This window comes from Oncorhynchus gorbuscha, linkage group LG08 (genome assembly GCF_021184085.1).
Source record: "Oncorhynchus gorbuscha isolate QuinsamMale2020 ecotype Even-year linkage group LG08, OgorEven_v1.0, whole genome shotgun sequence".
In the NCBI taxonomy this organism is placed as follows: Eukaryota; Metazoa; Chordata; class Actinopteri; order Salmoniformes; family Salmonidae; genus Oncorhynchus; species Oncorhynchus gorbuscha.
The window spans coordinates 52817734-52832311 of record NC_060180.1 but is presented as its reverse complement, the minus strand read 5'-3'; the positions used below and the strand labels follow the sequence as shown (position 1 = coordinate 52832311).

At 41.9% G+C, this 14578-nt stretch overlaps 1 protein-coding gene across 2 annotated transcripts in view; it reads right to left on the bottom strand.

Annotated features, from left to right (window-relative positions):
• LOC124041806 (solute carrier family 12 member 7-like) overlaps positions 1-14216 on the bottom strand; it is an 82284-nt gene extending 68068 nt beyond the window's left edge. Inside the window, exon 1 of one of the 2 annotated variants that reach the window (XM_046359851.1) lies at positions 13752-14216. In XM_046359851.1, coding sequence (XP_046215807.1) covers positions 13752-13860 — 109 coding nt within the window. In that variant the 5' untranslated portion in view covers positions 13861-14216. The remainder of the gene's footprint in view (positions 1-13751) is intronic. The other variant, XM_046359850.1, reaches the window with a different exon arrangement.
• Positions 14217-14578: the final 362 nt, after the last annotated feature.

Sequence of the window (14578 nt, the reverse complement as noted above, 5' to 3'; positions counted from 1 at the left end):
ACGACCCACGTGGAGTTCCAGGTCTCCGGTAGCCTCTGGAACTGCCAATCTGCGGCCAACAAGGCAGAGTTCATCTCAGCCTATGCCTCCCTCCAGTCCCTCAACTTCTTGGCACTGACGGAAACATGGATCACCACAGATAACACTGCTACTCCTACTGCTCTCTCTTCGTCCGCCCACGTGTTCTCGCACACCCCGAGAGCTTCTGGTCAGCGGGGTGGTGGCACCGGGATCCTCATCTCTCCCAAGTGGTCATTCTCTCTTTCTCCCCTTACCCATCTGTCTATCGCCTCCTTTGAATTCCATGCTGTCACAGTTACCAGCCCTTTCAAGCTTAACATCCTTATCATTTATCGCCCTCCAGGTTCCCTCTGAGAGTTCATCAATGAGCTTGATGCCTTGATAAGCTCCTTTCCTGAGGACGGCTCACCTCTCACAGTTCTGGGCGACTTTAACCTCCCCACGTCTACCTTTGACTCATTCCTCTCTGCCTCCTTCTTTCCACTCCTCTCCTCTTTTGACCTCACCCTCTCACCTTCCCCCCCTACTCACAAGGCAGGCAATACGATCGACCTCATCTTTACTAGATGCTGTTCTTCCACTAACCTCATTGCAACTCCCCTCCAAGTCTCCGACCACTACCTTGTATCCTTTTCCCTCTCGCTCTCATCCAACACTTCCCACACTGCCCCTACTCGGATGGTATCGCGCCGTCCCAACCTTCGCTCTCTCTCTCCCCCGCTACTCTCTCCTCTTCCATCCTATCATCTCTTCCCTCTGCTCAAACCTTCTCCAACCTATCTCCTGATTCTGCCTCCTCAACCCTCCTCTCCTCCCTTTCTGCATCCTTTGACTCTCTATGGCCCCTATCCTCCAGGCCGGCTCGGTCCTCCCCTCCCGCTCCGTGGCTCGACGACTCATTGCGAGCTCACAGAACAGGGCTCCGGGCAGCCGAGCGGAAATGGAGGAAAACTCTCCTCCCTGCAGACCTGGCATCCTTTCACTCCCTCCTCTGTACATTTTCCTCTTCTGTCTCTGCTGCTAAAGCCACTTTATACCACTCTAAATTCCAAGCATCTGCCTCTAACCCTAGGAAGCTCTTTGCCACCTTCTCCTCCCTCCTGAATCCCCCCCCCCCTCCTCCTTCTCTGCAGATGACTTCGTCAACCATTTTGAAAAGAAGGTCGACGACATCCGATCCTCGTTTGCTAAGTCAAACGACACCGCTGGTTCTGCTCACACTGCCCTACCCTGTGCTCTGACCTCTTTCTCCCCTCTCTCTCCAGATGAAATCTCGCTTCTTGTGACGGCCGGCCGCCCAACAACCTGCCCGCTTGACCCTATCCCCTCCTCTCTTCTCCAGACCATTTCCGGAGACCTTCTCCCTTACCTCACCTCGCTCATCAACTCATCCCTGACCGCTGGCTACGTCCCTTCCGTCTTCAAGAGAGCAAGAGTTGCACCCCTTCTGAAAAAACCTACACTCGATCCCTCCGATGTCAACAACTACAGACCAGTATCCCTTCTTTCTTTTCTCTCCAAAACTCTTGAACGTGCCGTCCTTGGCCAGCTCTCCCGCTATCTCTCTCAGAATGACCTTCTTGATCCAAATCAGTCAGGTTTCAAGACTAGTCATTCAACTGAGACTGCCCTTCTCTGTATCACGGAGGCGCTCCGCACTGCTAAAGCTAACTCTCTCTCCTCTGCTCTCATCCTTCTAGACCTATCGGCTGCCTTCGATACTGTGAACCATCAGATCCTCCTCTCCACCCTCTCCGAGTTGGGCATCTCCGGCGCGGCCCACGCTTGGATTGCGTCCTACCTGACAGGTCGCTCCTACCAGGTGGCGTGGCGAGAATCTGTCTCCTCACCACGCGCTCTCACCACTGGTGTCCCCCAGGGCTCTGTTCTAGGCCCTCTCCTATTCTCGCTATACACCAAGTCACTTGGCTCTGTCATAACCTCACATGGTCTCTCCTATCATTGCTATGCAGACGACACACAATTAATCTTCTCCTTTCCCCCTTCTGATGACCAGGTGGCGAATCGCATCTCTGCATGTCTGGCAGACATATCAGTGTGGATGACGGATCACCACCTCAAGCTGAACCTCGGCAAGACAGAGCTGCTCTTCCTCCCGGAGAAGGACTGCCTGTTCCATGATCTCGCCATCACGGTTGACAACTCCATTGTGTCCTCCTCCCAGAGCGCTAAGAACCTTGGCGTGATCCTGGACAACACCCTGTCGTTCTCAACTAACATCAAGGGGGTGGCCCGTTCCTGTAGGTTCATGCTCTACAACATCCGCAGAGTACGACCCTGTCTCACACAGGAAGCGGCGCAGGTCCTAATCCAGGCACTTGTCATCTCCCGTCTGGATTACTGCAACTCGCTGTTGGCTGGGCTCCCTGCCTTTGCCATTAAACCCCTACAACTCATCCAGAACGCCGCAGCCCGTCTGGTGTTCAACCTTCCCAAGTTCTCTCACGTCACCCCGCTCCTCCGCTCTCTCCACTGGCTTCCAGTTGAAGCTCGCATCCGCTACAAGACCATGGTGCTTGCCTACGGAGCTGTGAGGGGAACGGCACCTCAGTACCTCCAGGCTCTGATCAGGCCCTACACCCAAACAAGGGCACTGCGTTCATCCACCTCTGGCCTGCTCGCCTCCCTACCACTGAGGAAGTACAGTTCCCGCTCAGCCCAGTCAAAACTGTTCGCTGCTCTGGCCCCCCAATGGTGGAACAAACTCCCTCACGACACCAGGACAGCGGAGTCAATCACCACCTTCCGGAGACACCTGAAACCCCATCTCTTTAGGGAATACCTAGGATAGGATAAAGTAATCCTTCTCACCCCCCCCCTTAAAAGATTTAGATGCACTATTGTAAAGTGGCTGTTCCACTGGATGTCATAAGGTGAATGCACCCATTTGTAAGTCGCTCTGGATAAGAGCGTCTGCTAAATGACTTAAATGTTAAATGTAAATGATATAACTGGGCTAATAACTCACTAACTAGCAAAGGATGTGAACAAAATGTGCAGACGTGGCTTTGATCTCAAAACAAGCACATCTACTCACGACCACAGCTGTAAAGACAGACCTATATATGGCAATGGTCTATTTGCATTTAGGCCTACTGCAGCTCTGATTGGTTATACTGCACCGGTCTGTGTAGAGCACTGGCTGAGTCATGTGTGTCAATCCAATAGAATCCTAATCTGTTGCGTTCTGCCTACAACAAAATCTCTCGCATAGTTCATTTTGTTTCAATATGTTGCATTGAAAGTGGCTAATATTGCATTGATTCGATCAGAATTTCCACAGTAAAAAGGGAAACGTTGATAGGGGATACTCTAGAAAGTTGAGTGAAATTCAATCTCGTGCTTCTCTCCGTGGGGGAGCTGCCAGGCAGTCTCGGGGCAAGCTAGCCTAACTATCTTTACATATAACTAGGCATAATGATTACGGCTCTAGATTATAGGAAAAAGCTGTTTCAGGCGTTTTAAATAATGGGTGCATGACGCCCCCGAATAGAAATACCGGTTTTATGAGTTTATTGATGTTAAGTTATGGCAAAACAAAAAAGCCTTTATGAGCTGTATATTTAGTGCATTGCAGGGAGAGAGACCCACGATGCTGTGACACCTGACACTGTCTAAGCAGTCCATTTTGGAAAACTATGTTTATACTGGACGTATTGTGTGGAGACAGCAGTGTGCGAGTACAGGTACTATAGGCATAAGAACAGAGCGGAGAGCACATGACGTAACACAGGTATAATAGCTGGAAAGTCTTCCTACTGCTGATTACAGCCCAATAATGACAACAGTACAAAGCCTGCCCTTACGTGTTCTGTGTGACTCATACTAGTGTTGCACGTTATATCGAAACTTCAGTACTTCTGATAAAAATAACCAAATAAATAGGTACTAGAATCTGCCAAATGTCTCAAGTGATGAAGTCTGTCTATCAGCGCAACCCCTTAATAGCGCAAAGAGAAAAGTTCACCGAACAAAAATATAAACGCAACAAGTAAAGTGCTGGTCCCTCTCTCAAATGTTGTGCAAAAATGTTTTTACATCCCTGTTAGTGAGCATGAGCCTTTGTAAAGATAATCCATGCACTTGACAGGTGTGGCATATTAAGAAGCTGATAAAACAGCATGATCATTACACAAGTATACCTTGTGCTGGGGACAATAAAAGGCCACTCTAAAATGAGCAGTTGTCACACAACACAATGCCACCAATGTCTCAAGTTGAGGGAGAGTGCAATTGGCTCTCAACTGGGTGGACCTATGCCTTCCCAGGCTGCGCCCCTGCCCAGTCATGTGAAATCCATAGATTCGGGCCTAATGAATTGTTTTAAATTGACTGATTTCCTTATAAAAAACTGTAACACAGCAAAATCTTTGACATTTTTGCATGTTGAGTTTATATTTTTGTTCCGTATACTTAAGTAAAAGTACTTTAAAGTATTACTTAAGTTGTTTTAGGCATATCTGTACTGTACTTTCACCTTAACTCCACTATATTCCTAAATTAATACGTACTTTTTACACTCATACATTTTCCCTGACACCCAAAATAACTTGTTTCACTTAGAATGCTCAGGCAGGACAGCAATATGGTCCAATTCACATACATATCAATATAATGCGTTTTCATCCCTACTGCCTCTGATCTGGCGGACTAAACACAAATACATTTGTAAATGATGTCCGTGTGTTTAAGTGTGTAATTATGCCCTCTGGTTTAATTAATATAAGGAATTAGATGCATAGCATTTACTTTTTACTCATGTATAACAATTGAGTACTTTTCCACCACTGTACTTAAGTACATTTAAAACCAGATACTTTCAGAAGTAGTATTTTACTGGGTGACATTCACTTTTACATGAGACTATTTCTATCAAGGCATCTTTACTTTTACTCAAGTATGACAATTGAGTGACTTTATAGGCTGAATTATAGGCTAACTTTCATTGCTAGCTTACTGCTGAAGAAACATCAATTCACTACCCTAGTACTTCGTTTGCAAACATAACGCAAAATATGCTGACTTCAAAGCTGATTGTGAAACACGTTATTAATTAACTTAGTTAACACAAAAACCTCATTCGCTTCCTCGTCTCCCTCCCCACCCGTCTGGTTTCCACTAGATTCCATATGCCACATTCTGCCTTGCTAATGAAGTAAATACTTTCTTTAAAAAAGAGAGCGCACACTTTTACAAGAGAAGAGACTGCTTCTTATATGCAAATGTTGTTGATCAGTACAATAAAATATGTTCTCCTAGTAGTTGCAAATAAAATGCATCCAAAATGGAAAGGATTGTTTGTAATCTGTCATCTGTAGCCGCATGAAATCAGCTAAAACAAGCTCAATAACTCAATGCATGTACACACTCCTATTTACATCATGTGCCCCACCCGCGTACCTTCAAAATTATTTGTCAATCGTCATTGACTTGAAAAACACAATTTCCATCATAATTGTTTGCAATAAAGTTGATAAAAGAAAAATCCACCCGTTGAACGGATAAAAATTGAAGATCTTTAGAAAATGTCTCCTATATCTGCCGTTTCCATTACACGTCGCAACTATTATTTTTTGCAACAATGCTATTGTCTAATAACCTGGGTAAATGGAAACCTGCCTACTGATGTCTACACAATTTGGAGACAATCATAGAAAGTACTCATCAGTAACTATTTTTTATAAAGCAACTAGAATTACTAAGGTTTTATAAGAACGGTGTTGTGTGCAAACACTCAAATAGAATCCTACAGTACGGGCTGGCAGTCCGCCTGTGACATTCCAATAAATTAAGGGAAATTTAGGAATTAATTGGGGTGGTCCAAAAAAGAGGAAGGTTGTCAAACTTATTTTTAAAAATTGCTTTAAGGAGGGTTGTGTGTTTTTATTTTATTTTATTGGGCACAGGAGAGGGCAGTGAGTTTCTTTTACATTTACCCTTTTGCAGGTTTTACTATATCATTTCTTCCATTCTAGCTACATTTCTTCATCTGCTTTCATGCTCCATCCCTATATCAAGGTGTTTTGGTACATCCCTTATGCACTACGCTTTTCTGCGCGCTAACTATACCACAGGTCAATATAGACTACCAGTCTAACTGTCTATCCTGCCCTCTATCCACCATTCACTGTGACAATAGTGGTAGGTGGATAATTTGTCTAGATCTGTAATATGCTAACAAGCAATCATACCACACATCAAATTATTCAAAGCTGCACCAATTTTCAAAATAAGCAGAGGGGCCAGGTGTATGAAAGAATAGTGAGATACGCACCTTAAAAAGCTCCCCTATTGAGCTTGCTTAAGGACAATACAATCATCCTACAACACCACATTACAATGAATAATTGCATTATTATTTTCAAGTGAGTACAAAATTCTACTCAAGGCTGTAAACTGCAGTGAAAATGTATACTGAATAACAGCGCATAAACCCTGTGTTTTTAATATTTAATTCCATTTGTATCAGTTGTGGGTCTACTCTCTGCAGTTTATAAGGTCCAGAAAAGCACAGTAGCAGGCTAGTCTGACTGTATTTTAAATTCTAATACTGAGATGTACTGTCTGTTGCGGATCATCATTCTCCCAAGTCGTCCTATAATACAGGGCCTTCAGAAACAATAAACACACCTTTTTCTTTTTCAAAATGTTTTGTCACAGCCAGTAGCGGTGCGTGGGTAAAATAACTGGGGAAGCCGGAAAAAAGCCATATTACAACCTAAGTGTTGTGATAATTGCATTGTTTGCTCTATAACCTGTTAGTTCATATGCCTCGGCACCGTGATATATAGGCCTAAAGGCTGAGACAATAGTGGGAGAATATATTCAACCACACCTTTGTTTTATCACAAAACCAGATGGCAAACTCTGTCTGGTTTAGTCCACAAAGCATATTGCATGAAAACAGAGAGTTACATGACCTACAGCATGGTCAAGCAACCTAATGTTTCCAACATTTTCAGACTACTAGACAACTATTGATTTAGAACCACAGAGAGTTACCGAAAGTCGCAAAGAAAACAGGGGCCACTATTCCAGCACCAATTCAACTTCACCATCAAATCACCTTTGCTTAGTCTAATACTTAGTCTAATACAGTGATAACTAACTAAAAGATACCAAAAACGATTTAGTCCAATCAACGTAAGCTAAGCATTAGTTTTACTGTGTGTGTACGTGCAAGTAGAAAATATGTTGACTGACCCTACTTGTAGAGAAACACCAATGCCATCCTCCTCTCATGTTGACGAAACACTGTCATACAGTACACACTTAAATTTCTTTGTATTTTTCGTAGCTGTTTATTTACCACCGCAGACGGAGGCTGGCACTAAGAAAGCATTGAATGAGCTGTATTCCACCATAAGCAAACAAGAAAACGCTTACCCAGATGCGGCGCTCCTAGTAGCCGGGGACTTTAATGCAGGGAAACTTAAATAAGTTTTACCTAATTTCTATCAGCATGTTAATAATTGTGCAGCCAGAGGGGGGGACAAACTCTGGACCACCTTTACTCCAAACACAGAGACAAATACAAAGCTTTCCCTCACCCTACATTTGGCAAATCTTAACATAACTCTATCCTCCTGATTCCTGCTTACAAGCAGAAATTAAAGCAGGGAGCACAAGTGACTAGATCAAGAAAAGAAAAAAAGTGGTTAGATGAAGTAGATGCTAAGCTACAAGACTGTTTTGCTTGCACAGACTGGAATATGTTCCGGGATTCCTCCGATGGCATTGATGAGAACACCACAGCAGTCATTGGCTTCATCAATAAGTGCATTGATGACGACGTCCACACAGTGACCGTACGTACATACCCCAACCAGAAGCCATGGATTACAGGCAAAATCCGCACTCAGCTAAGGCTAGAGATGCCGCTTTCAAGGAGCGTGACTAACCCGGAAGCTTATAAGAAATCCTGCTATGTCCTCTGACGAACCATCAAACAGAGAGTGTCAATACAGGACTAAGATCGAATCGTACTACACCGGCTCCGACGCTCGTCGGATGTGGCAGGGCTTGCAAACCATTACAGACTACAAAGGGAAGCAGAGAGCTGCCCAGTGACACGAGCCTACCAGAAGAGCTGAACCACTTCTAGTTTATTGGTAACTTATGGGATTCATTTGTATGCATTTTGAACGAGGGAAACCGGTGGATTAAAGAAGGACTTATCAAACAAAAGGACCATTTTTTATGTAGCTGGGACCCTTGTGATTGCAACCAGATGAAGATCTTCAAAGGTAAGTAATTCATTTTTTTGCTATTTCTGACTTATGTGATGCCTCTGCTTGGTTGGATAATGTATGTAATGCTTTTGTGTGCGGGGCGGTCCTCAGATAATCGCATGGTGTGCTTTCCCTGTAAAGCCTTTTTTAAATCTGACAAAGCAGCTGGATCAACAAGAAATTAAGCTTTTAAAATTATGCATGACACTTGTATTTTCATGAATGTTTAATATTGCGATTTCTGTCATTTGAATTTCGCGCCCTGCAATTTCACCGGATGTTGTCGAGGTGGGACGCTAGCATCCCAATGATCCGTAAGAAGTTAAGAAGTAAAGAAGTAAAGAAATTACACAGATTAACGTTTAACTTCTTGTAACTAGGGGGCAGTATTTTCATTTTTGGAAAAATAACATTCCCAGAGTAAACGGGCTATTTTGTCAGGACAAGATGCTAGAATATGCATATAATTGACAGCTTAGGATAGGAAACACTCTAAAGTTTCCAAAACTGTAGAAATATTGTCTGCGAGTATAACAGAACTGATATTGCAGGTGAAAGCCTGAGAAAAATCCAATCCGGACGCGACTCATGTTTTGAAAGCTCTGCGTTCCGATGTGTCCCCATTGAGCAGTGAATGGGCTATCAACCATGTTCCCTTTTCTACGTATTCCCCAAGGTGTCTACAGCATTTTGACGTAGTTTCACGCATTTATGTTGAAGAATGAGCGTAAGCGACTATATTGCGTATGTGGTCACCTGATGGCTCTGAGTGATTCTTGCGTAAAATACAGAGGTAGCCATTTTTCCTCTCGGTTCTACTGAAAAGCCAACTGTCCCAGTTGATATATTATCGAATATATATTTGAAAAACACCTTGAGGATTGATTATAAACAATGTTTGCCATGTTTCTGTCGATATTATGGAGCTAATTTGGAATATTTTTCGCCGTTTTCGTGACCGCAATTTCCGGTCGATTTCTCAGCCAAACGTGAAGAACAAATGGAGCTATTTCGCCTACAAAAAATAATATTTTGGGAAAAAAATAACATTTGCTATCTAACTGGGAGTCTCGTGATTGAAAACATCCGAAGCTCATCAAAGGTAAACAATTTAATTTGATTTCTGATTTGTGACCAAGTTGCCTACTGCAAGCTGGACATAATGCTATGCTAGGCTATCGATAAACTTACACAAATGCTTGTCTTGCTTTGGCTGTAAAGCATATTTTCAAAATCTGAGATGACAGGGTGATTAACAAAAGGCTAAGCTGTGTTTCAATATATTTCACTTGTGATTTCATGAATAGGAATATTTTCTAGTAATATTTCTGTCTGTTGCGTTATGCTAATTAGTGTCCGATGATGACAACGATCCCGGACACAGGATGGGGAGTTACAACAGGTTTAAGGAACACCTGTTAATTTAAATGCATTCCAGGTGACCATCTCAAGAAGCTGGTTGAGAGAATGCAAAGGGTGGCTATTTGAAGAATCTCAAAATATATTTTGATTTGTTTAACCTCTTAGGTTGACCCGACACGCAGGCGTCCCATCTAGACATCTGGAAATGCAAATGCACTACACTAAATGCTAATAGCACTTAAAACTCAAACGTTCATTAAAACACACATGCAGGGTACTGAATTAAAGCTACACTCGTTGTGAATCCAGCCAACAAGTCAGATTTTTTAAATGCTTTTCGGCGAAAGCATGAGAAGCTATTATCTGATAGCATGCAACACCCCTAAAGACCCGTAGGGGACATAAACAAAATAATTAGCATTGTCGGCGCTACACAAAATACAGAGATAAAATATAAAACATTCATTAGCTTTGACGATCTTCTTTGTTGGCACTCCTAGATGTCCCATAAACATCACTATTGGTTCTTTTTTTCGATTAAATCGGTCCATATATAGCATAGATATCGATCTATGAAGACTGTGTGATCAAGGAAAAAAACTGTGTTTTATAACGCAACGTCATTTTTTTAAATAAAAAAAGTTGACGATAAACTTTCACAAAACACTTCGAAATACTTTTGTAATGCAACTTTAGGTATTAGTAAACGTTAATAATCAATCAAATTGATCACGAGGCGATGTATATTCTATAGCTCTCCGTCTTGAAATAATGTCCGGATAAATCCCAACCAAAATATCCAGTCGGAGACCGGAAGAAATGGGCTGTCTCTTGTTCGTTTGACCAAGAAACAAATCCTAGGCAAATGACAAGACTGTTGACACCGTGTGGAAGCTGTAGGAATTGCAATCTCGGCTCCAGGTAATGTGGTTCCCATTCAACGATACATTCAAGTGGCGCATTGATATATTTTCCAATTTTCAGTGATCAGATTTTCCTGCACTTTTCGATGAAACGCACGTTCTGTTATAGTCACAGCCGTGATTTAACCAATTTTAGAAACGTCTGGGTGTTTTCTATCCACACATACTAATCATATGCATATACTATATTCCTGGCATGAGTAGCAGGGCGCTGAAATGTTGCGCGATTTTTAACAGAATGTTCGAAAAGGTAGGGGGTAGGATCAACAGGTTAACACTATTTTGGTTACTACATGATTCCATGTGTTATTTCATAGTTTTGATGCCTTCACTATTATTCTACAATGTAGAAAATATATATTTTTAAATAAACAAAAAGCCTTGAATGTGTAGGTGTTCTAAAACTTTTGAACGGTTGTATGTATGTATATATATATATATATATTAGTTTTACTTGGCGGCCCGAACCTGCCTCCGCCCACCCTAAAAAAAAACATCAAATTAAAATAAACAAATACTACACTAGAATATACACAGCAAAGTAAGTACGTGGGACCATTCTAGCCAATGAGGGCAGATACATGTGTACACAACTGGGTCATTTTTCTCAAAATTGCCAGAAAGCAACATGCATCCACTTATATCAGTACATTTCTAACACCCTAAGCATTACAAAACATATATTAGATTTAATAAGACTCAGGTAATTCGACAATCGCCCATAGACCTCCATACAAAATAGGTATGGAACTTATCTCATGGGACAGATTTTGGGCAGAGTGAATCCTCTTGCGTCACCTCTTCCTCTCTGCCCTAACCCATTTTCACTACCAAAATAAAAGGAAACAATTGAGTAAATTAGGGACAAAGTGCATTGATAGCTGGTGTTTCCACATAGGTGTGGTTCCTTAGTTGATTAAGCAATTGAAATAAAATTATATTTGTCACATGCACCAAATACAACAGGTGTAGTGAAATGCTTACTCATGAGCCCTTAACCAACAATGCAGAGTCTTTAAAAAGTCAGGAAAATTTGCTAAACTAAAGGAAACATAGTAACACAAAATGACAATAACGAGGCTATATACAGGAGGTACGGGGGTTAGTTGTGGTAATATGTAGGTAAAGTGACTATGTATAGATAATAAACAGAGAGTAGCAGCAGCGTATGTGAAGAGTGAAGGAATTTATGTGTGTGTATGTGTGGCATCAATATGCATGTGCGTTTGTTGGAGTGCGAGGGTAGTCCAGTGAGTGTACATCAACCTTGTGCAAGAGTGGCTTAAGACAGTGTTTTCCATCACCACCAACAAAACACCAAATGATGGAATTTCCCTCCATTAGAGTTCCAGACACTTGTAGAATCTATTCCATGCAAAAGGTTAATTGAAGCTGTGCTGGCAGCTCGTGGTGGCCCAACGCCCTATTAAGACACTATGTTGGCGTTTCCTTTATTTGGGAAGTTACCTACATCTCCCTTCCAACGGGTAAAGAACAATGGAGTTCTACTGATTCACAGCAAGTTAATACTTGACAGAGGAAAGGCATTATTGCAGTGACTGCCACTGTGAAATGGAGAGCTGAGAAACCTTTAAAAAGGTAATACTATACATATTGATTTCACATTAATCATGGTCCTAACACATGGAGGGAGAGCAACAGGGAGAAAGATTGTGTCACACTGAGGGCAAGCTATTGAATGAGTTGAGTGAATTAAAAGAGAGACAGACAGAAAGAGACAAGAAACACAGCCTGGTGCGGCAAGGGTACCGAGAGAGGCTCGAACACATGCTTGCTCCTTTGCCAATATTGATTGCTGCTTTTATCAATTTTCATAATTTGAACATGCGAGTTGTTTATAGGTTATCATAGAGGTTCTTTGAAATACAAGACTTTTGGTACACATATTAAAGTTGCACTATGCAGAAATTTCTCCGCCATTTTCTGGATGCTAAAACTAACAGTTTGCCTAATTTCAGTTTGTGACATAAATAAGCTAGCATAGTGTAGAGAAACACTGTGAAATATATTTTCCATAACAAAAAATATAGGATTTTCTGGTGTACAAACCCAAAAGTAAAAGACAAAAACTTAAGGGAAGCATAGAAAGTGCAAATAGAATAGATCTACCACTTCTTAGACTTTCATTCAAGTAGAATGATAGATCTATAACTCACATTTGTAAGTGAATTTGGTAGGGTTGCCCATAAAGTTACATATAGCCACAAAGACATGCCTAAACAACCAATGCACGCATGCAGGCCTAAAAAGCTGGTTTACTGTTAAAGAGGAGGATATATGGAATCATATGTATTTTTATGTTTTATGGTTGTGTACAGGTCGAGGATGTCGGGACAGTAGCACTCGGTCTTAAATCGTTGGATATCAAATATAGACTGTAATGATGAGATTGTTATACTCCAGTAGTTTTACAATGTGCCGTTTTCTGTCGATTTATACAGCTTGTCGTAAGGGAGATCCAAGGGAGGTTGGACTAACTTGCACACAGGGAAGGACAAGGGAATCTGTTCACAATACAGAATCAGTGGGCAGTTAATAGTAATTTTATTACCATGTGTGGACTCAACAAATCTGGATCGATGACAACAACCACATGTTAATGCAAGGTGTAAGCACAGCTTCTGTCTCCCTTGTGGAGGCAGTAAAAAGGGTCAAAAGAATAGAATATCCGATGTCAGTGAATAACAATGGAACTACACAGTAACATGCACCACGGCCTGCATGTCACCAGCAAGATTCAGACATTCTTAATTTGAAGAAAGTGGCCTTTGTGACATGTATAGCAATGATGATAAACTGAACTGCACTCTTCTCTTGTACATTTTTTTTGTATCCCATTCAGTTGGTGGCGGCAATACACTTTTTTCGTCAACATCACCATAAAACCCAAAGAAGAGTGAGATTGAAATTGAGAGAGAGAGAGAAATGGAGGCAAGGAAAATCTCAGGAAGCCCTTGCTTGTTTGTTTCTCAGAAGTTGCAAAAAGTTCACTCGTCTTAAAAATATATATATTGCATCCCCTTAGACAGGATAAACATAAACAAACAAAGCAATATCATATTTATGTACTTTATGTGCTAGGGTAAACGTAAAGTGAACATGTTCAGCTGTTCTACAGAAGCTGCTTCGCTTGTCTGAGCCTGTCCTGACAACGTCAACAGTGTGCCCTCACCTGAATAGGGTCGTCGTGGAGTAATATCTTCCTCCCTAAACACAAGTTCGAGACTTGACTTCCCGGCCCCGCCATCCTCCACAGGGACCACAGTGAAGTTGGTGGGCATTTTATCCCCTCACTGCATTGACTCTAGCCTGAGAAAATCAACGTCCTTAGTCCCGCTCAACATCTCAAGGCACAGTTCGATGTGTTCTCTCCTGTTACGTCTCTCTCATCTCTATCGCTTAGATTCTGCCCCCATGTGACCAGGCGTTCTCCAAATAAGGAGTGTTTCTGCAACTCCTCCCTCAGGAAAAAGTCCTCTTACACTCAACTTCCCTCTCTAAACTATAGTCCCTTCGACAGACAAGACTCCTAATTTTACAACAGGCACCTCCTGAAAATATTTCCCTTCCTTTAATGAAAAGAGCCCTCTATCTGTATTTATGCTATCTCTATGTTTCCATTTACTTTACTTGTTTTTAGAACGTTGCCAAGAAAAATAAATACGACATTGCATGCTACTTTGCGTTGGAATTTAACTATTGTTGATAACAAAAACAGCTGCACGTGTTGACGTCACATCCCCCCTCAAAATAAAAAAAACTTTTCGCAAAAAACAACAGTAGCTAGGTTTCCATCCAATTGGCGACACATTTTCATGTTTATATTCTGAAATCTGCATAAAGAAAATATGCGCATTTTCCCACCAGTAGTGTAGTTCCACCAAATGGACTTGTTGCCAATACAAATCAGCGCGGGATGACGTGGTACACAAAATGTAATTGTTCGCTTAAATTTTAGTGTACCCCAATAAAAATCGAAAGTGCAATGTGTGTCCATCG